The 22,435-nt window shown below is 57.0% G+C and overlaps 1 protein-coding gene across 6 annotated transcripts in view; it reads right to left on the bottom strand.

Annotated features, from left to right (window-relative positions):
* Window positions 1-22,435, bottom strand: part of NOS1 (nitric oxide synthase 1) — an 84,922-nt gene that overhangs the window by 36,691 nt on the left and 25,796 nt on the right. For 4 of the 6 annotated variants that reach the window (XM_064674650.1, XM_064674649.1, XM_064674648.1 and 1 more), the window contains exons 2-3: window positions 11,704-12,849; window positions 1,070-1,202 (exon numbers count right to left, since the gene is read on the bottom strand). In XM_064674650.1, coding sequence (XP_064530720.1) covers window positions 1,070-1,202; window positions 11,704-12,425 — 855 coding nt within the window. In that variant the 5' untranslated portion in view covers window positions 12,426-12,849. Of the gene's footprint in view, window positions 1-1,069; window positions 1,203-11,703; window positions 12,850-13,296; window positions 13,415-17,526; window positions 17,549-22,435 lie in introns of those variants that run through there. The other 2 variants (XM_064674652.1, XM_064674651.1) reach the window with 2 other exon arrangements.

Here is a 22,435-nt window from a genome sequence, read left to right as displayed (position 1 = left end):
TCCATGCAGGAGTCCCAGGAGAACTGTGTCCAGCTCTGGGATCTCAGCACAGAAAGGACGTGGAGCTGCTGGACAGAGTCCAGAAGAGTCCATGAAGATGCTCTGAGGGCTGGAGCCCCTCTGCTCTGGAGCCAGGCTGGGAGAGCTGGGGGGGTTCCCCTGGAGAAGAGAAGGCTCCAGGGAGAGCTGAGAGCCCCTTGCAGGGCCTAAAGGGGCTCCAGGAGAGCTGGAGAGGGACTGGGGACAAGGGATGGAGGGACAGGACACAGGGAATGGCTTCCCACTGCCAGAGGGCAGGGAGAGATGGGAGATTGGGAAGGAATTCCTGGCTGTGAGGGTGGGGAGGCCTTGGTCCAGGTTGCCCAGAGAAGCTGTGGCTGCCCCTGGATCCCTGGGAGTGTCCAAGGCCAGGTTGGACGGGGTTTGGAGCAACCTGGGCTGGTGGGAGGTGTCCCTGCCCATGGCAGGGGGGTGCAACAAGATGGTCCCGAGCCTGATCCCCCCTGTCCTGCCTTGCTGCTGGTTAATCCCATCAGGGAGACACGTTTGCCTGAGCAGGCTTGGCAGGGCTCACCCATGTCATGCTTTCCCTGAGGTGATCTTGTGGCCTGGCAGGGTCTGCCTTACGTCTCTGGCTTTGCTACAAGCGTGGAGTTAATCTCCTTTTGGCAAGGAAGCCTGAGAATTTATGTCCGTGGAGTGTGAGGAGATGAAAAGGCGCCGTGTACCACGTATTATCTGAAGTGCTCTATTGAATTACCCTCCTGGGAATCAAAACGACTTTAATGATGCAACTTGGCCGTTTGCCACCAAAAGGGATCACGTTCCCCAGGGAGGTTTCACAGTCCTGGTCCCTGGCTGTGCTCCCATCCCACGTCAGCCCTTGGATGGAGAGCATCATTCTCCAGTGACCCACATACCCTGTCTGACCCATGGGGTCTGCACCCCACCAACCCCAGCTCTGGGGATCAAAGCGTGGGTTCTCCGTGGGGTGAGAGCCCACCAGGATGGGTCACATGTCCCCAAACCCCCCTTCCCACCCAAAGCAGCACAAGCCATGGTCTCTTACCTGCTCTGCTTCGGAGTAGGGGTTGTTCAGGACCACGGGCACGTTGCTCTTCCCCCACAGGTCGCCCAGGACACGGTCGTTCTCCATCCGAGCCGGGAGAGCTTTCTGAGGATTGTTTTCCCCTTCCCTGAAACTGGAGGGTTAAAAACCATTTGGGTCAGTGGACTGGAGGGTGGCTGGGTGCTGGGATCACGGGGACAGGTCCTGTTCCAGCTGTTTTCCAAAGGAGTGAAACCTTGCACATTGCCCTGCGGGAAGGAAGGAAACTCTGCCTCGGCCAAGACGATGAATCACCGCGGAGAGGGCAACCCAAACACAATGGAAATTCCACCTCGTGGGCAACAGGAAACCCCTGCCCCAACACTGGCTCCAGCAGGTTACACAACAGACCCCCTGCACCCCGAAAACCAGGCTGGAACCCTGTGAGAGCAAGCCCGGAGCCGGGAAAAGGGGAGTCGCCCACAATTCCAGCTGCAAAACCTCCCGGCAAAATGAGCTGGGTTTGCAGAGCAGCTTGGTGTTTATGAGCAGAGAAGAGGGGGAAAAAAAGCCCAAGAACAAATAGGTGGTTCCCAGGAGGTGGGAAACAGCTCTCTCTCCTCTTCCTGACCTTTACAGATGCTGCCAAAGCTGGTGAGCGCAAGCGATTCCAGTCGAGCGAACGGATGGATTGTCCCCCGGGAGCTGGGGGCGTGGGTAGGGCTGGGGACTGAGGGTATCCCAGCACTGGCTGCCCTGGGCCGTGCAGTGAGAGCAGAGGAACTCCCGGTGCACAAAACCTGCTGCACAGTGTTTGCCTGGGGAACGTGCCCCGGGGGCGTCTGAAATGCCACCCGGGCAGGGGACCCCAAACCAGCGCCGCACGGGCCCTCTGAAGGAGGAAAACAAACGGGGCTCGGAGCTGTGACAGTCACAGAAGGCAGGTGGTGGCATCTGTGTCCCCAGCACCACCTCCCCGGCGAGGCCACGGGTGGGAAGGAGCCCCGTGGGCTGGGTTGGGCTGGGCTGTGTGGGGCCAGGGCAGGCACAGCCCCACGGCTCGTGGCCACGCTGCCCTTGCCCTTGCTCAACACAGCGCCGGGGTGATGCGCTCTGGCAATTGTTTGGCTCCTGCTGTCAGTTCTTCAGAGTCTTCCAGATGCCCACTGAAGTCAATAATGAGCCTTCTCATTAATGACGGCGGGTTTTGGGCACCGACCAAAGTAGGGCACTTTGCACTCAGGACATAATTCACACCAACACGATGCTCTTGACACCATCCCAGGAAGACAAACAAACTCAGTCTCACCATCCTCCTCGTCCCCCAGCTCGTACCTTTAGGAAAATGTTTCACTTAAAGAGGATCTCCTCATGCTCCACGTTTTCTGTAATTTTCCTGCCTTTACAGAGCAATGTTCAGCTGCCAAAATATTTCATTAGATACCTGGATACCTTCCAGACATTGTCTGCCTTAGGGTGAGAGTGGCCAGCCTGGCACAAATGAGGAGGTACATATGCCACAGGGGCAGTTTTCACTGGGGTTTCTCTGCCCCCAACCCCCCAAGGACAAGGAAACTGTTCTGTGGTGACTTGGCTCCTCCCAGGGTATGAAATGGTTTCAATCAGATAACACACAAGAATATCCAGAAGTATCCCAGAAGCTCCACCACAGCCAAAGGCAGCAGACCCTGGATCTCTGCTGCACAGTGGTGGTGCTTTTCCAGCAGATCCCAGGGGCAGGGACAACCACAACCCAGGCAATCCCACTCTGCCCAGTGCCAGCCCACCCAAAGGGGAAGCTTAGGGTCTCTTGACACGTCCAGTCTACCTCCATGTAGGATAATCCCCAGCAGCAAGACAGGGAATTAGCAGGATGAAAATTCAGCCAATCTGGCTCTTCCCCCTGAGTCAGAGCCAGCTGTTAAATCTCCTGGAGAACACTCATTTCCCAGCTGCACATCCCTGCCCTCTTGCCCTGAGCCCCATCCTGCCAGGGAGTGTGGAGCCAGGTCAGCACAGGGCCACCAGGCACACGAGGGATGGGCACACACAATGAGCCCTGACGTGCTGCTCCTCGTAACTGGCCCAAAATCAAGGCACAAGCCCTAAATCCATAAGTCAGTGGAAGGAATCCTTTGGCTTTCCTGGTGCTTGGGACTCAGCAGAGGGGACCTGCCTCTCAGAAGACCACAGTGCCTCTCCAAGGGCATGGACTTTGCCTGGAGAGGCTTGGGGTCTGCAGAGAGACCTCAGCATGCCACAGATCCCACAGGCACCTCTGGAGAGGCTCGGGGTCTGCAGAGAGACCTCAGCATGCCACAGATCCCACAGGCACCTCTGGAGAGGCTCAGGGTCTGCAGAGAGACCTCAGTGTGCCACAGATCCCACAGGTACCTCTGGAGAGGCTTGGGGTCTGCAGAGAGACCTCAGTGTGCCACAGATCCCACAGGCACCTCTGGAGAGTCTTGGGGTCTGCAGAGAGACCCCAGTGTGCCACAGATCCCACAGGCACCTCCGGAATGGTGCTGAGGATACACCTGCAGGTGCCTGGCTCGACCTGCTGCTTCCAGAGAGGTGTTTGCAAGCCCAGCACTGGCACGAGGGAAGCTCCTCAGTCGGGAGAGTTGGACCTGCTCTGGGTCACTGGCCTCAAGGTTTGCTCAGCCTGGAGAAGAGGAGACTGAGGGGAGACCTCATTGAGGGCTTCAACATCCTCACGAGGGGCAGTGGAGGGGCAGGTACCAATCTCTGCTCTCTGTGAGCAGTGACAGGCTCCCCAGGGCAGTGGGCACAGCCCCAAGGCTGCCAGAGCTCCAGGAGGGTTTGGCTGATCCTCTGAGGCACAGGGGGTGACTCTTGGGGCTGGGCCTGTGCAGGGCCAGGGGTTGGACTGGATGATCCTTGTGGGTCCCTTCCAGCTCAGCATATTCTGGGATTCTGGGATTCTGTGACTCGAGGAAACAGCACAAAGTTGTGCCAGGGCAGGCTCAGGTTGGATCTCAGGCAAAGGTTCTTCCCCCAGAGGCTGGTTGGGCACTGCCCAGGCTCCCCAGGGCAGTGGGCACGGCCCCAAGGCTGCCAGAGCTCCAGGAGGGTTTGGACAACACTCTCAGGGACAGAGTGGAGTTGCTGGGGTGTCCGTGCAGAGCCAGGAGTTGGACTGGATGATCCTTGTGATCCCTTCCATCTCAGCATGTTCTGTGATTCTGTGATTCTATAATTCTAGAGTCCTATGCCCCTTCCCAAGGAGCAATGAGTTCCAGGTGGCCATTCCGGGGCGGATGCTCAGGAGCAAACGCTCCACGTCCCATCGCGTGTTTGCAAGTGTGGCAGGAGCGGGCTGTGTGTTGCTATTCTTGACGGACTCACGGCTGTGTGAGCACGGCAGGGCGGTGCTGCCTCACCCTCAGCCTCTGCTGGAAAGGCGCAGTCAAGCGTGGCTGCCACAGAGCCATTAGACCAACCCCGGGGGTGCATCCCTCGCCTCCACGCCGGTGCTGTGCCACGGGGTCGGGCAGGGGATCCCTCCCTCTCTCCCTCCTGGAGCTCAGGGTCGGGCAGGGGATCCCTCTCTCCCTCCCGGAGCTCGGGGTCCGGGCAGGGGATCCTTCCCTCCTTCCCGGAGCTCAGGGTCGGGGCAGGGGATCCCTCTCTCCCTCTCGGAGCTCGGGGTCCGGACAGGGGATTCCTCTTTCGCTCCCGGAGCTCGGGGTCCGGGCAGGGGATCCCTCTCTCCCTCCTGGAGCTCAGGGTAGGGCAGGGGATCCTTCCCTCCTTCCCGGAGCTCAGGGTGGGGACAGAGGATCCCTCTCTCCCTCCCGGAGCTCGGGATGGGGACAGGGGATCCCTCTCTCCCTCCCAGAGCTCGGGATCGGGGCAGAGGATCCCTCTCTCCCTCCCGGAGCTCAGGGTCGGGCAGGGGATCCCTCCCTCTCTCCCTCCCGGTGCAGCTCCGGGTGCGTGTCCTGGGCCAGCACAGACCTCCCCCCGGATGAGGCCGCCCAGAAGTATCCGGCTCTGTCTTTTGGAGAGAGAGACAAGGAGAGAAAAGCCCTTTCAGAGCAGCCAGAGCCTCACCCCAGTCCTAGCGCAGATGGAGGGGGGGAAAAAAATAAAAACAATCAATGGTTTCATTTTACAAATATTTCCTGCCCCTTTCTTGTAATTGCCTTGTTTGTGAGCCCGGGCAGGAACAGGGCGTTTGGGGTAAGTTGTTTTCTTCTCCAGCCCCCAGCAGAGGCACAGGGGTGACCTGCCACATCCAGGATGCCCCTCACAGCTCCAGGACAGCGGCAGAGACACCGTGCCCGGCCTCAGCCTCTGGATGACGTTCCCAAAAGCACTTTAGCAGCAGGAGGACCCCAAGGGCTGTTCTGGTGGGCAGTGGGGAGGGTGCAGTTCCCTCGAGGGGTGTTTGGAGGCAGCCAGGCTGGGCATTCCCAGGGATCTGCCTTGGGAGCTCCACAGGGTGAGTGGAGCTGGCCTTTGGCTCCTTGTGGAGAAATCCTGGACAGGTTGGACGGGGCTTGGAGCAACCTGGGATTGCAGGAGGTGTCCCTGCTCACGGCTGGAGGTGGAAGGAGACCTCAAAGCTCCCTTCCAACCCAACCCATTCCATGAGATTTTTTAAATGGGCACTTTAATGTCCCTGAGGAACAGGCAGCAGTGCTGAAGATGTGTCCTTGGAGGCCATGGATTGGCTGAACTCTCCCAAAGGCCGGATCCAGGATCCAGAGCTCCCTCTCTGAGCAGTCCTGCTGCCACATCTATTAAATACCACCAGCCAGATCTCTTGGATCCAGACCAGGTTTCGGGGAAAGGGACCATTTTTGAGGTTGTTTTCTATTCTGAAAGTAAAATCTGATACTTAAAAAAGGAAAGAGGAATCCTGCCCTGCCCCCCTGGTGCAAGAGCCTCGGATGCTGCCTCCCCTTGGAAAGAGCATCTGGCTGTTTGGAGAAATGAGAGGCACCACTGTTTTCTTTTGACTAATTTGATGATGTTGCAGTGCTCAGAGTGATGAAGCAGAAGGGAAGTTGCTGAGACAGCCCTTTCTTAAATTTCTCCAAAGCTTTTCCAAAAAGAAATTAAAAAAAAAAAAAAAAAGAAGAGAGAAAAAGGAAAGTTTGTCACTTCTCTCCTTTGAATTTCCTTGGCAGAAGGATCTCTCTGATTTCCCAGGCAGAGATAAGAGATAGCACAGGCTGCTGCCATCCCCAGGGACCACTCTGGGTGAGCTGAGGAGGAGGATGGTGCCCACAGGTCCAACAACAGCTCTTGTGCTGTGGCACTGGTAGAGTCACCCCGTGCTGTGCCCACAGTGGATGGACCCTTTCCTTCCTTCCAGGCCCTTCTCCTGGGGGGCTGAAAACCCCACACTCGAACTTGGGACTGCTCTGAACCTTTGAGAGAAATCCCTTCTTCCCTTCTTCCCCTCTCCTGATCCATCCCCGGGGGTGCTGCAGGGCTGCACTTGCAGTGCTCCTCCTTCCAGGCTAAATGGCTTTGCCTTTTACCTTCCTTTTGCCCCCTGGAAAACCACACTCCAGAGGCCATGGCATCCTCAGGAGTTGATATTTCCTCGCTTCCTCTCCTGGGGCAGCTCTTGGAAAACGTGCTGGCTGCAGACTCCTCGCCTGGAGGGCGAAAGCAAGGCCTGTGCAAGAGCAGAGGGAGAGGCAGGAGAAGGGATCTGTAGGGCAGAAGGGATTTGTAGGGCAGGAGAAGGGATTTGTAGGGTGCAGAGAGGATGGAGCAGAGCTCGGGAAGGAGGTGGGAATTCGGAAGCGGGAGGAATAACTCCAAAAGGTGGGATGCACTCCCCGGAGAGGCAGCAGGGACCATGTGCCCAGAGTGGGCAACTGCAGAGTGGTCAAAGCAAGGAACCACTTCCTAAATGAGAAAGGGGATCTGGCACAGCACCAAAGGAGGGCAAGAGCCTCCCGGTGAGCTCGTGGCACGGCCTGAAGGAGGTTCTGCAGCCCCAGAAGGTCGGAGCGTGGCTGGGCTGTGCCCAGTGCCGGGATCAGGGACTAATGAGCTGGGGCTTCAGAGACACCCATGAAATATGAGGCTGTTAAATGTCACGGAGCAGGCACTGACAGATAAAGACCTGGGAACAGATCCAAGCCATCCCAAAGCCCCACCAGCATTGTTCAAAATTCAACCAGCGTCGAGCTGCAACCGCCACTCTTGTCCCTTCCCAGCCGTGCTCAAAGGACACCGGGAGGAGGATTCCAACCTCAGCAGCTTCTCTGGAGGCCAAACACAGCTCAGGTCTGCTGGGAGAGCTGCAGGATCCCCCATGGGCTGTGGGTTTGTCTGCTGGGACCACATACAGGGAACGGCTGGCCCATCCCATGGGGTGCAAGAAGCAGCACAGAGGGGGAAGGGATGAAGGGTGGTTTGATGACCGGCCCAAGGCAGCTCCAGGGGGGGTTATTTGGGTGGAACAGGCTGTTTGCAGGCACTAAATGCCTCTGGGGATCAGTCAGAGCGACAAGGAAGGAGGATCGGCCACGGGAGAAGGGGAGGGTTGTTCCCTTCCAAAACGCCCTGCATCCATTTGCAGAGTGCCACAAACAGGAAGGTTTCAGGGAAACCTTTTTCGTTTCATGGGTTTGAAAGTTTCGTGTCCAAGCACAAAGACATCAAGAAATGCAAATGCAATGTTTTGAGCAACACAAAGAGGTTTTGGCGGCGGCGAAGGAGGTGGGAGGAAGAGAATTTTCTCTTCGAGAACTGCGAAATTATGGGGTCTGTTCCAATGCAGGATGGAGCCTGAAACCTTGAAACCCTCCATAAACTGAACTCCTGCTCTCAGCACACTTCTCCCTCTCGGGGCTGCTGATGCTGCTTTTTGGACCGAAACTGCCATGTTTCCATCATGCTGCTCGTGTTATGGAACAGACCTGAGAAGGAAAATAAATATTGGCAACTCGGTGGCGAGGGGGGAAAGAAGGAGGGAAGATGGGACATGACAATCTCCCTAGAGCTCAGAGGGAAAAACAGACCTAGGTTAGCTGGCAGTGAGTGAATCAAACTCTATTTTTGCTCTCTAGCCCACGGTGAGCCTCATGGCAGAAATGCCAGCTCTCATCATACCTTGCTCCCCACTTCCATGCTCTGTTTTGTGACTGACTTCAGTGCAGATGGCTGGAGCCAAGGAGCAGACATGCAGCCCTGGTCACAGCCCATCCCACAGACAGGCAGGGAAATCAGCAGGGAGGAAAAGCCAGGTCATTCCAGGGATAACTCCCCTGGGCAGTGCAGGGGATGGAGATGAACTGATGGTTTCCCCCAAGCAAACTCAGAATCCATCAATCACAGAATGCCCTGCGTTGGAATGGACCTTGAAGCTCATCTCATCCCACCCCCTGCCATGGGCAGGGACACCTTCCACCAGCCCAGGTTGCTCCAAGCCCCGTCCAACCTGGCCTTGGACACTTCCAGGGATCCAGGGGCAGCCACAGCTTCTCTGGGCAACCTGGGCCAGGGCCTCCCCACCCTCACAGGGGAGAATTTTTCCCCGATATCTAATCTATCCCTGCCCTCTGTCAGTTTGAATCCATTCCCCCTTTTCCTGTGACTACATTTAAAAGGTGCCTCTCCACCTCCCTTCAGGTATTGGACACAACTGTTCCCAGTTTTCCTTGGAAGTAGCACTAGAAACACGGGCTGGAAGCCCGAAGCACCAGGTGTTGTTTGAATCACTTTTGGCAAAGCCCACCTTGAGCGAGAAGTTTTTGGCTCCTTGTGAACAACCTCAGAGTTGCTCCCTCCTGCCTTCAGAAGGCTGTCACGGCTCCCTGCACCGGAGCAGCTCTGACAACGTGCTGCAGGCTGGGAGGGCCAGCCCAGGGCAGGGACGAGACAGAACTGGAGTCATCCCAAGACCAGCGTCTCCAGCTGGATTGATGGTCAAGTGGTCCAGGCTGTGGGTGTCAAGCTCGACCTTAAACGAGGTTTTGCCCCCTCCTGGTGTCCGGGCAGAGCTCTGTTCCTGCTCTGACTAACGCCAGCTTCGCTTCTCCCCCAGCCTGGAGGAGTCACAGCCTGCAGCACGAGAGCTCCATCAATCTGGTGAGGCTTGCTGGGGTTTTTTTGGCATTTCTTTGGCACTGTCCAGCAGCCTCCCCAGTTAACCACCCCCCTCACTCCCTGCCCTTTCTGCACTTCTCCTACGGACCGAGAAAGCTTTGACTGCAGCAGACCTTCACGATGCCCTGGCTCTGCCTGAGCCCAAGCAGAGGAGATGAATCATCTCCAGCACATCATGGGAGAAAGGCCCTTTGCCCTGTAGAGCAGCTCTCAACAAGTTTTCCCTGCAGTGCATCTCCTTTCCCACATCTCTGCTCGAGCCCTCGCTCGCACCGAGTCCTGCTGCAAGAACGAGGCTGCAGCTTCTCATCAAGCAGGAGGTTTTGACTGAAAAGTGGGTTTTCAGTCCCAGACTATATAGATTACATGATTAGGTTTTTTTTAAGGGTGTTGAAAGAAAAAGAAAGAGTGAGGTTTTGGTGAAGTACCCACTTGCTGCTTCGAGGTCCTTCAGTTACGTGAATTCAAAGCATTTCTGTTTAATCTCTGTATAGAAGAGACTCCTCGAAGAAAAGACACCATTTTTCATCCCTCCCCCACAGCTGGAGCAGAAGAGACAGCAGAGGATGTGGTTTGAAGGGTGAGGCTGTACCTTGGACCAATGTTTGGGATTGTGTCCTCTGGGGGCTTCGCTGGGCTGTGACCCCCAACCCCTCCACAGCAGCCTGTGCTAAACCAGAGGGGGCTTTTAAGCACCCCTACACATTTTGTAGACAAGCACGACCCTTTCAGTGTCTCAAATCTTTGGTTGCTTCCAGCAGGTTCCCCCAGGATGGGCTGGCACTGGGTTAAGGGATGCACCGTCCAGCCGGGCAGCCCAGCCTTTAGAGAGCGTGCTGGGCTCAGAGAGAGGGAGGTTAAATCACCTCCTGTTGCACAGCAGAGCCCCAAAACCAACAATTCCCAAATGTACAACGCCTGGGGGCTCATGTGGTGGGGAGGGGATGGCAGGAAGGGCGTCCCTGAGCGTGTCCCACCGCTCTCCCCCCGCGTCTGCCGCCCGCCGCCGGCACCGGGCTCAGCAGGGATTTTTTCCCCTCTGACTCAGTGTGAGCACCCAAACGGGCTCTGAGTTACCGTGTCCTCCACGGCAAACAGCCACAATCTGGGAGAGAGCAGAAACCGCATGAAAACAACTGAAAACACAAAAAGGGAGGTGGAAAACACAGGGAGTGGGCGTGGGTTTGGGATGGGAGCGATCGGGAGCTCAGCCTTGGCTGGGAGCCCACGTGGGGACCCTGCTGTGCCTTTCCCCTCTTGTTTCTGATAAAGAAAAAGGAATGCAATTTCTGTTTGGTTTTTTTTTTTCCCTTTCCTAAGGAAGCGTGTGCAGCGAGAGAAGTCGAAATTACAAATCCCTGCGTGGCTGAACCGAGACCTCCAGCTCCAGCAAACCCTGCAGGCTGTTCCAGCCAGTCAATAACCGAGGGCAGCCACAACCTGCTGCAGCACTTGACACCACTAAAATGTGTTTGGGGACTTGGGGAAAGGCAACAGCAAAAGGCAACCCAGCACTGCTAATAAACGGCCAGGAGAGAGAGAGAGAGAGAGCTGGTACCAAAAAAAAAAAAATAAAATAGCTTCTAATAACAGCTTTGTAAAGCAGGAAGGGCCACAGGGAGTTGCTCCGGCTCTGGAGCGATGAGTTACAGCTCAGGGAAGTGCTGAGGGAGATCAGGAGGGCAGCACCACGCACATGGCCCCTTGCAAGGAGGATATGTCAAAAATTAAGCTGTCCCACCCACAAGATGGGACTTCACCATCCTCAAGAAGCCATGGGACAAGTGTTGTCTGCGTCCCCACCCCTGTTACCCCTGCAAACAGGTCTGAAATAATTATTATCCTGCTCCAGAAAGAGCGGAGGGGATGAACAGGCAGCTCCACTCTTGCGTTTCAACGAGGGCTCCTGAGCTCTCGATGGAAACAATTCCCTGCTTCCCAGAAGACAAGAGCACCAAGGCAGAGGTCCCCTTGGCTTCAGACAGAGCTGGGCTGGGGCTCCCCTCCCCTCTCCCAAAAGCACAGAAGGTTTTGAACCTCGTTTCTCCCGGGGAGCATCGTGCCCCGCCGGTCTGACCTTCCCGCTCGCTCTCCCGCCGTTAATCAACAGCGGATTTCACCCCGAGAGCTCTAAAGCAGGACAGCAAGGACAGGCAACACATGGATCTTGTCTGGCAGGTGGGGATACTGAGACACAGGACTTTGCTTGAATTTAGACGAGTGAGATTCAGAACACGGAACAGAAACACACCCCAGCCCAGCCCGTGATCCAGCACATCACAGCTCAGCTTCCCAGGAGACGTTGTTCCTGCTCTGCCCCATTTCCCATGCTCAACCTTTCTCCCTTTCTTCCACAGTCTTCTCCCAATTTTTCATTACTTTTATCTTCCCCTCTTCAACCGCTCCCCCCTTTTTTTACAGCCCTTCCTCTCCACCTCCACCCTGCTGTGCCAGACAGCAGCCAGCTCCGGAGAGGTGCTCCCCGGCACCTCGACCTCGCGTAGCCAAAACCCAGCGCGTTCCACCAAATGTAAAAAACGTATTTAGGGACCTACCAGTCCACCTGGACTTCTATATCCCTTGTCTCTACCTTGGAGGGCGCATCTCCATCGCTGCCCTTACTGCTGCTCTTCAGGAGATCCAGGACGGGCTCGATCTCTTTGAGCAGCTCGTTGTCCTCCACGCCGCCGTTGAGGCACGGGTGGCCACAAGCCCCCTCCTTGCCCTTCCCGGCGTCCTGCCCTTTGCCGCCGGTAACGACGCCGTTAACGTGGACCATCGGCTCCACCTCCCTCCCCATCTCTCTGGTCCACAGGGAGCCCATGGCGCGCTCGGGCTGCGGCTGCTCTTTGCCGTGCGGGCTCGGGTTGGACAAGTCAACAGCCCTGGGAGCCGGGCACAGGGGTCTGGTGACACGGACGGTTTTGGGCGTCCCGTCGCCCGCGAAGGTGGTCTCCAGGTGAGTGGTGAAGCCCTCGGGGCCCCGCAGGATGAGGACCACGTAGGTCTCGGAGGCGATGCTTCTCAGGATCTCCAGCGCCGTCTCATAGCTCATGTCCACCAGGGGCCTGCCATTGACGGCCAAGATGATGTCCCCAGCCTGGATGAGGCCGCTCTGCTCCGCAGCCCCTCCCCGGATCAGGTCGGAGATGATGACGGGCGGTTTGCTGACGCGCTCCTTCACCAGGAAGCCGAGGCCGCCCACCTTGCGCTTGAAGAGCCTCACCGAGATGACGTTGGGCTGTATCTGCTGCACGCTGAACACATTCTCTTCCATGGCAGCCCCTCCTCGAGCCTGCAGACCAGGACCTCGACACCCGCTGAGCGCAGAGAGATCCGCCGTCGGAGATGCTCGTCCTCGCCGGGGCGGGGAAGGGGCAACTCTGGCTCTTAAGGAACTGCTCCTAACTGGGAAACTCCTCAGGGCTTCGGCTGCGGGGCTTTCTGAGGCATGCTCGGTGTCACCGCGCTCTGAAACACCCGGGGAAGGGCAGGGGGTGTCACGGGTGGGAAGCAAGGCTAGGGACAGGACAGGCAGGGCAGGCAGGGCAGGCAGGGCTGGGCATCGCGTGGCCAAGCAGGGGCTGGAGGGGACAACATGCCAGCTTCCAGTCAGCCTCTGGTCCTGCGCTGGGCAGAGAGGGGGAGGCAGCCCGCTCGCTTCACCGGCATCCCCGCAGACCGTCCACGAGCTTCTTTATCTGGAAAGGAAGGGGGAAAAAAAAACCAAACAACAAAGGAGAAAGAAAAGTGAGACAGGGCAGGCGTAAGTGCCTGCTCAGCACGGGGCTCGGCACGCCACAGGCACCCACATGCATCAGCCCGTCCCCACAGATGTCACCCCCCGGGCTGCGTTTGGGAGACAGGCTGCAGCCTCCCATCGCTCCGGGCTTTGTTTCCTCCTTTCCCCCCCCCCCTGCGAAAATCGGCACCATCTGTTCGGCGGGGGCCGGGAAGGCGCGGGGGGAGCGGGGGAGCCCTGGCAAGGGGCTTCGCCCAGGGGTTGCCAGAGAACGCCCGGCGGGTCTGGGGAAGGGGCAGAGCCACTCGGAGCTCGGCGGCGATTTCTGCCGGCGGAGGATCCTGTCTCCATGTGTTTTCCAGAGCATCCAACAACCTGATGGTCGAGAACCAGACAGGGGACGTACATCCCTGCCCAGGAGGAAACCCGCTCCGTAGGTGCTGTCACAGCGAGTCGGTCTCGATGCTCCGGGAGCAGCAGCCACGAGCAGAGCGAGGCAGGAGGACACTCAGCCCCCTTCCCCCGAGTTGGGAACTTGCAAAGGCAACTGCTTTTAAGCCTGGCTCCAGGGATCATCGCCTCAGCTCCTCCTCTCCGCGTATTTCGAGCCTGGCACGGGGATGAGGAGGCAACGCTCGCACTCCCCCGTGCCCAGCCCTGCCATCCGGCTCTGAACTGTTCCCACACAAACTGCTTTGGCTGACGGCGAACCATCTCCGGGAGAACACGCAGTGAGTTTTCCCGGCTCTCGGGGGAGCCTCATGCAGCTGGGCATGACTGTCTACAGCCCTCAGCTGGCTCGGGGAGCCACGTCTCATTGACTCCTGATGGGACCCTTGTTCTTACATGCCCAGGCTTGCGTTCAGAAACTTCTGCTCCCAGAGCCTCTCTGCCTTCCCCTCCCTTTCCTCAGATGCTCTGGAGAACGTTCCTCTCCAGGACTGTGCCCTGACATTTTGCAGCAAACTGAAATCCAGGCGCCTTCTTTTCACTTCTAAATCTGGGTTTTGGGGAGAGAACAGAGGGCACTTGATCTGCAGGCTGGAGGCACTGGCACGACGAGGAAAACACTCTCCTGTCTCCCCATACTCAGGGCAGCGTTTGCACCTTCAGACATGGAGCACCAAGTCCCCTCTGCCAGGAGCTCCCTCGGCACCCAGATGGGAAAAACAGGGATCTGAGGGGCAGCCAGTGACACCAGTCCTGGCATTAACTCAGGCATTTTAATCCTCATGTGATGAAGGCTGCTGACCCCAGACTGCACTTTTTACAAGCGAGTTAAGAATAAAACAATTAAATATGTACAACCCAAACCAATGGGTTTAACCCCTGTGGCCCTTCCCCTGCTGTGACTCGGCCCTGCAGAGCAGCAGCAACGTGCAAAGGGTTAAATGCCACCGAGTAGGCCAGTGGGCATTCACATCCTCAAGGGCTAATTAACCCCGGGGACATAAGCACTAATTGCTGGGTGACTTCCTGCAAGTGACCCCGGCCAGAGGCCACTGGAGCTGGACCAACACTGGCTGTGATGGGCTGTGCCACCTCCCAGGGCTCGGGGCAGCAGAGCAGGGTGTCTGCTCCAGATCCTCAGGCCACCTGGGGAGGGAAGATCCCAGTTTTGGGGAGGTTGGAGGGAAGCAGAGATCTGCTTCTACCGGGAAGGTTCTGTCCCTTCCCCTCCTTCCCAGCCCATCCATCCAGAGCCCGCTTTCACCGGCAGGACCCCGGCCAACTCTTCCCTCTTTTTCTCAGGCATTTTGGTGCCAGTGCTGAACCACAGGACCAGCTTCCTTCTCCCCGCCAGGGTCTGTCTTTTCCTGGTCCCTGCATCCCCAGCCCCTCCACTGGTGCCGTACAAGCGCAGTGACCGTCACCCTGACGCCCAGGCAGGGCACTGAGTCACACAGGACTCATTTCCTCATTTCTAACATCCTGGCTGACGCTGCAGGACGAGCGTGGCTCTGAGAGCAGCACAAGTGCCACGGGAGCGTGGCACTGCCAGCTCCCTTCAAGGGGACAGCCCTGTTATTTGCTGGGGATTAGTCACGGGCAGCAGCGCTCGCGGGCTCCTCGCCGCCGCTGGAGTCGGTGTTCGTGTCCTGCCCATCTCAGCGGGGCCGAGGCCATCTCGGGGACTGCCTGGCACGAGTCCCTGTCACTGCTGGGCATCCCCAGCAGCTCACACAGGCAGATGTTCAACAGCTGGAGGAGACCCTTCAGCCCAGCTCGACCTTCCCGCGGTGCCTGCAGGGCAGCACGGCCACGCCGAGCTCGCTGGGCAGGGCCGACAAACCCCAAAGTGTTTGTTCCCTCACTCTTCTCCCACCAGGCTGATTTCCAGTTATTTCCACCAAAAGGTTCATCATTTGTTGTGTGTATTCAGCTCCAGCCTGCAAGATCCCAGGGGACAACATCATTTCTGGGTGCACAGCATTCCCCATCCCCGAAACCCTCGGCATTCCTTGCAAGAAGGACAAGGAGACAAAAGGAGATTCTGGGTGATACCCCAACACCCAGCCAGGGCTTTCTCCCAGATGAGGGTGAGTGTGTCCCCTACAGACAGAGGGTGTCTTGCTCCCAGACCTTTCACTCTCCCACCTGTGATTGTGGGATCCCACTGGGGACTGGCTGGAAAACAGGGAATGACATTATGTGCCTGCTCATGAGTTTTTCCTCTTTCTCAAGCCCTTCTTTTCCTTTTTCTCCACAGCTCCTCAGAGTCAGGGGGGTCAGAAAAGAGGCAGAAAGCAGAGGGGCAGGGCAGGAGAGTGAGGGCAACCTGTCTCTAAGCCCCTGAGCCTTCTGCTCCTTTGGGAAGAGCTGGACAAGCATTTTCATAGAATTATGGCGTCATTTAGGTTGGATAATAACTTTAAGATCGTGGAGTCTGATGGTTCCTCAGCTCTGAAGTCTTGCACAAGCTCAGAGCGGAGATGGGAGGGAGAGGGAGCAGGTCAGGGCAGCAGGAGACACCTGGGAATGCTCAAAAGGCTCCCCCAAACACCCAGTGAGGGCCAGGGCTCCCCCCTGCCCAGCTCCTGGGGTGTCCCAGGAGGTCTGATCCCACATTTCAGATGGAACCTGACTGGTTCAGCCCCCGTGAAGCGACGGGGAGACGGCAGCTGGGCTCGGCTCTGAGAGCTCAGCTCTCCCTCCCAGCACCCTTGGGAGTGTGATTTAGGAACCCAAGAGCTGCAGGACATTTGCCAGGTTGTACATTTAAAGCTACCTGTGGTGTGTCATGTCAAACTCCTTAAAACCAGTGAGAAGGGGGTTTCACTGGGGTGGAAACTCTTCTTTCACCCCCGAAAGGGAGCCAGGAGTGGCCAGTGCTGTGAGCAAAGCCGGGCTCAGCTCCCTGCTGGAATAAACACCCACAGACAGTGCCAGCCCGCTCCCTGCCTCAGTCTCCCTTCCCTTTCCAACACATAAACCCAACTCAAACCACAACAGACCCTGCAGACGTGCAAACTTGTAGCACCCCAGACAAGTGTTAACTCGGATCCCGACACCAATCCCCGGTAACATCCCTCCCTTTGGAGGCTTTAACGAGCCTAAGGAAGAGCAGCAAACAGGCTCCCCTTTGACAGCGACGAAAGCATTCGCTCCACCAACAACTCCCACCCCGAAAAAAGAAAAAAAAAGCAACAACAAAAAGCTTCTCAAGTTGCCAGATAACATTTCGAGCACCAAACTCCAGCACATATGTTAATTGGATGATTTGATTTCAGAAGCAGAGCGGAGGAGAAGTCAATCTTTAGGAGCTTAACACAATCTCTTAACTCTGCCAGGCAGCAGCCGCGGGCTGGGGAGAGCTGGGACGTGCCCAACTCCAACCCTCCGGCGTGGGCACTTGGGCTGCCCTTGGCCTCACAAATGGATTCTGAGCCTTGTCTTCACCACGATAATAGCTCGTGGTCCTGCGTGCCAGCTTTAAATGGGCACCATTGTCCTACTTAATTAGTTTTCGTGGGATTTATGGCGCTCGGGGAAGAGCCCCGGCGCTGATGGATTTACGCCCGTTTAATTTTTACGACCCACGGAGCGTCAGTGGATGCGATGAGGAGCACTGGGATGCAACATATGCACAGTTACTGTAAACCTGCGTGTTTGTGCCTCTGAAAATGGAGCATTAAAGTGATTCACTGGCAGGCAGCTCGCTCGTGCCAGCAGTCCTGCGCTCGATTCCCGCTCGGCTCCGGCCGGCGCGGCGTGTCTGTGTACACGGCCTTTTAATCCTGGGAATATACAGGCAATGTTCCTTCAGCCATCTCTAATTATCCACCTCCCACCAACCTTGCCTAAATCCACCCAGGAAGGAGCGAGACCTTTTCCCTTCCCAGCCAAACGCCCGCTCTGCTTCTCCCTTCCCATCCCCAGCGCGCCTGGCTGGGACGTCACTGTTTCACCGGGGCCACGACGCCTCCTTTGCCCCCAATAAACCTGATTTACACACAGGAGTGGATGAAATGTGGCGCTTTGCCATCTGTATGACACCCTTATGCCAGTGCCCAGCCATGGTGCAGAGCTGCCGGGCCCCTCCCCGCAGCCACGGACACCGGCAGGGCTGGACACTTGGGAAGGATGGTACCAAAGGGATGGAGTGCCAAGGACTCAGCCCTGGAGATCCACTCACCTGCTCCATGTCAGCAGGGCTGTCTGCACTCAAAACATGCCTATTCCTGGCAAAAGAGCAGTTAATAAAATAAATATTTGCTTTCTGATATCAACAAATCCATGCCCAGTCCCCAGGAGGGTCCATTTGCCTCTACTCAGGGGGTTGTTTTCTGGAAAGCAAACCAACATCTGATTGCTCACAACCATATTGTTGGGATGCAGCTGCCCCAAAGCCCCGTGACCCGCACATTTATCCAACTCCTGGCACTCAGTTTGGTGTTCACCCCCTCCCCAGGGAATTAAACAGCCAAGGAAAGCCTGGTCCTGCCAGCACGAGCAGCCACTGGCACATCTTCCAGGCGGTTGAACCGATCACTGTGGATCCCTCCCAGCTGAAATACTCCATCCTATCCCATCCCAGTCAGACCAGCGTCTTCCACACTCCTAATCACGGAGTATTAGAGGGAGCAGAACCCTACTAAAACTTTATTTCCATTTAATGAAGCCCCTCATCCCTCTCCCCTTCACCCCCTCTGACACGAACCGCCCCTCTCCGAGCCGACCGCAGCAATACATTTTAATGTTGCCAAGACAACTGTGTTGACAAAATTCCCTTCCTTCTTTTTTTTTTTTTTTTTTTTTTTGTTCTTTCTTCTTTTTTAAGCTGACAGAAACAGGGTTTTCTTGTAATTTGGAGTCCAAGGCTGAGCATATTTCAGCACCACGCCTGCCATTTCTCTTTGACTCTTCCCGTGCGATATTTTCTCGGCGCCCGCGGTGCCGCGGCTCAGATAAAACCATCAGTTCTGCTGCTCCCCCCCCCCCCCACCTACAACTGATGTTCTTATTAGGGCTCGGTCCATCTGTAAAACATAAATTTCCCCCCCATCCATTTGCCGGGGGGATTGGAATTACACACCCGGCGACTCCGGTTTGACAAATTGGCCCCGTGTTAACGCGCAGCCACTTTGTCCTAAAAAGACAAAATAGGTAGGTAGGAAACAAATGAGAAAATGCCACTTGATGGATGGTCTCGCAATCCAATCGCAGCACGAGAGGGGAATCGGGGCTCCATTTGGGAAGGAAAAAAAGGAAAAGGAGAATTTAAGGATCGCAGCAGGTTGGCTGGAGCTGTAATAGCTCCAGAGCCGCCAGCCGGCATCAATAAAGTCAGTGACAGAGCTCTTGGCTCAGTCAGTCCAGGAATAAACTCCTGCTTCATTTCAGCAACCCGTGTTCTCGTGCCCTCCTTTGCTGCTGACACCCCAAAATTCCTTCTAGCACGGCGTTAAATTTTCCTACACTAACAAGTCATTTAGGACTCTGAACAGCGATAGATCTTATTGCCACCGGCTCTCCCAAGAGTGACTCATGGCCCTATTTAAAACCCTCTGGAAAAGCTCGGGCTCCTCCCGCCACGAGCCTGGGTTCCTCGCTCTGGAGGCACGACCCCCCAGCCAGATCCCTGAGGAATCCTGGCTCTGGGATTCCCTCTGTGCCCTGAGCATCCCCCTCATCTCTCTTCAGGTGCCACCCCCCACTCTCCCACTGCTGGCTCCGGAACGTGGAGCCCAAGCGGAGCTCTCGCCCTCTTTGCACCTCCCTCCTCAGGGACTGTGCGAGGCAGAAATCGAGGATAATTTGTTCCCCTGAGTTGCTGTCCCTGCTTCTCTCAGGGTTTTGCATTAGCACTTGTTGCCATAGTACCAACGGCGGCGGCAAAGTTCTCTGGGGGCCTCCTGGGACCCATTCCTTGTCCTACGAGGGCCATCGCTCTAATTCAGGCAGGATTGAGGTGGGGAGATGTGGAATTTTCTGCCTCCTAGTCTTTGCTGAAGGTGAGAGAGGCTGTTCCTTGGAAGCAGCAGCAGCAGCCACATCATCTCACTGCACCACTAACGTGGGGCTGGGCATGGGGCAGCGTGGCAAGAAAGCCAGCAGTGTGTGAGGGAGAGGAGTGGAAATAGTCCCTGCTGTCCCTGGTGCCCATCAGTTCCCGGGTTTTTTCCCTTCCCCATGGGACAGCCCCGTGCTGGTGATGCTGCCTTTGGCTGAAGCAGCCCCAGCCCTGAGCCTGAAAACAGCTTTTCCCTGTGCCAGAGGAGAGGGATTGGACTTCCCAAGCCCTTGCTCCTCACTCCTGGCACGGTGGGGTGAGGCAGGCTGTGACCCCAGGGCCAGCTCTGCAGCCCTTGACCCACCGACACTCCATTTTGATGGCTTTTTCGGGACAAAGGATAATCCCCGCTCGGAAAAGCCTGAGCTTTCCTGACTTCCAAAGCGAGGCAGAACCTCACGTTTCCAGCGTGTCTGAAAACATAAGCCTGAAAACTCCGGAAAATGGGATTAAGACAAGCCTGCCCTAGAAGGGCATTGCTAGATCTCGTTAAGCACTTCTGAATTGTCATGCGAAAAGAGAGGAGCGTCGCCGCCTTGGCACAATTACCTCTGCTTTTGTACCTCGCGGGTCGCCACGCTCCACATAACGGAGCCAACACCCTGATAACATATGGGCTCCCCAGAGCTCCCGGTGCCCGCAGCCAGATCCCGAGAGCTCCCTCGGCATCATATCAGCACAGCTGCCACCTCGGGTGGGAACCCGCGCTGCGCCGGGTCCCTTATCGCACACAGCCCGTCACGGCTCGTTTGCGACGAGAGGGTAGAATCAAACACGCTTTCATCCAGCTTCAGCCAGACAGTGGCTCCCAGGCCTCTTCGGGACACAATGTATTTATTTTTGGCTCGGGAGGAGAGATCAGATTGCATCCACGGGTTTGATTTAACGCACAGATACAATCGGAACAGCGTGAGTAGAACGAAGGCATTTTTGGCTCCCGTTCCGGAGCCTCCTCTCAAAACCGGTCCCCTGTTGGGGGGGTTGTATTTCTTTGAGAAAAACTGATGGTATCAACAAGTATCAAACAATATCCTCGTTACTCGGGAAAGGTAAATGCTAATCTATGCGAGCTGAGCTCATGTGACTTATCAGTTGCTATATATAGTTGTTTTCAGGCACTGATTTAGGGAATCTGGCAGGTTTCCTAAGCCTTTGTACAGACACACCAGTGAAATGGAAAAGACAAAATACACAAGCAAAGCAGAGGGGGGGAGAAAGAAAAAAATCTGACAGGGCCAAAATGGCCCTGAGGGTGAGGGAGGACCAACCCCTCCCCACGAGCAGCCACACAACGTTAATTCCAAGTGAGGATTCAGCCCAAACCCCTCTGCCTAAGATGGCCTCTCGCTCACGGTCGTCGCACTGACAGAGGGAATAAACAGAATTCAAAGGGCACAGGGACTTGTCATTCTCCTTCACTCACGAGGATGTGAAATGCTTCTCCCGGAGCAGGTATGTGAGCAGAGAAACATCCCCTCAAACCCCACGTCCGCGTGGGAAGAGACTCCTCCGTACCGGGAGTTTGTTTGCAAACATATGCACGTTTTAAAATTGGAGGCTCTGCGAGTTTGTGGTGTCTTTAAGGAAATATTCTGGGTAACACGAGCTAGGAGAAAATAGGGGGAGGAAGAAATCACTGATGCAAACCCAAATTCCTTAAAATAAGGCTTCCCCACCCGCGATCTTGAGCAGGAAAGGCACAGCCGAGCAAGATGTGCAGGGAGAAATCCTCCGGAGAGTGTTGTCCTGCACAGCCCCCCTGCCCCAAAAGCCTCCCTGCAGCTTCTGTGTGATCACCCCTGTCGATCCCATTGTGCCTCCTGCCTGAGCCGTTGGCACTGGGGGATGTGGAGGAGGAAGAGGAGCTGGCGCTGAAGGCAGCGGAGCCCCCGACCACCGCGAATGCCCCCTGCAATCCCACACCTCCCGCTCCAGACAGCCCCTGCTCCCACGGGAAGGAAGGAGACACTTCCCCTCCATCTCAGTGAGAGGCGGATCAGCTCCTCGGGGGCTCGGCAGATAATTGCCAAGTCGCCTGCCAGAATTTCCTCCTGACAGTCACAACTTGGAAGCGTCGGAAGAAAATGTCTGCACCTGGGCTGTGGAGTCGGCGGGCTCGGGGGGCAGGGAACGGAGCCTGCACGGGGCAACGCACACCCCCCCCCCCAGCTCCAGATGCTCCAGATGTTGTGCAGAGGCGCCTTTTTGCTCTGCTTTGCCAGGAAAACCCAAAAGCTTCCTACTGTCTCCCAGCAGAGAGCGAGGCAGCAGGGAGGGCACGCGGGGTTCATCTCCTTTGATCCCGGCGACGACAACTCCCTCCCGCATTTCAGGCTCATCCACAGGGACCATCGAGGTCCTTGGTGTGCAGGGGGGAGAGGGAAGGGGCAAAATCCACACTGAGCCCCGGCTCTCCCTAAAGGAGAGGAGCCCGCCATCAGCGGGACATCCCGGCCCTTCGCTCCAGGGCTGGAGCCGCATCGGGGAGTCTCTTCCCCACCCCGGGCTGGGTCTTGCTCCCACCCCAGTGCGCCGGGGAGAGTGGGGACACCCTGGGGATACCTGGGACCTCCCGACCCCGAGGGACAGGGGAAACGGCAAGGGCAGGACGTGGCGTGGGTCACCCCCGCCACCCCAGCGCCGGGGTTGGTGGCATCTCCTGCGTGCCCAGCCCGTCCCGCCCGTGTCCGGAGTGTCGGGGCGCTGCGGGCAGGCGGCGGTGCCCGCGGAGTTCAGCACCCGGGACAGCTCTGGCACAGCCCGCTGCGGGCGGGGGGACCAGCTCACCCCTCACCTTTCCCCCGAGCACTGCTCCCCCCCGCCCCGGGCACTGATCCCCCCGGGACACTGCCCCTCCACCAGGAACACTGCCCCCGCCCCCCGGGAACTGCATCCCCAGGGAAAACTGCCCCCCACCCCAGAAGACTGACATTCCGCCCCCACCCCCGCCCGGAAAACCGCCCCTTTGCCCTCCCTAAAAACTTCCCATATTAAGCCCCCCCGACCCCCGGAAAGCTGCCGATCGCGGCCG

This window comes from Pseudopipra pipra, chromosome 18, assembly GCF_036250125.1.
Source record: "Pseudopipra pipra isolate bDixPip1 chromosome 18, bDixPip1.hap1, whole genome shotgun sequence".
In the NCBI taxonomy this organism is placed as follows: domain Eukaryota; kingdom Metazoa; phylum Chordata; class Aves; order Passeriformes; family Pipridae; genus Pseudopipra; species Pseudopipra pipra.
Note: the sequence above shows the minus strand (reverse complement) of the source record. Positions and strands in the feature narration are given on the sequence as shown.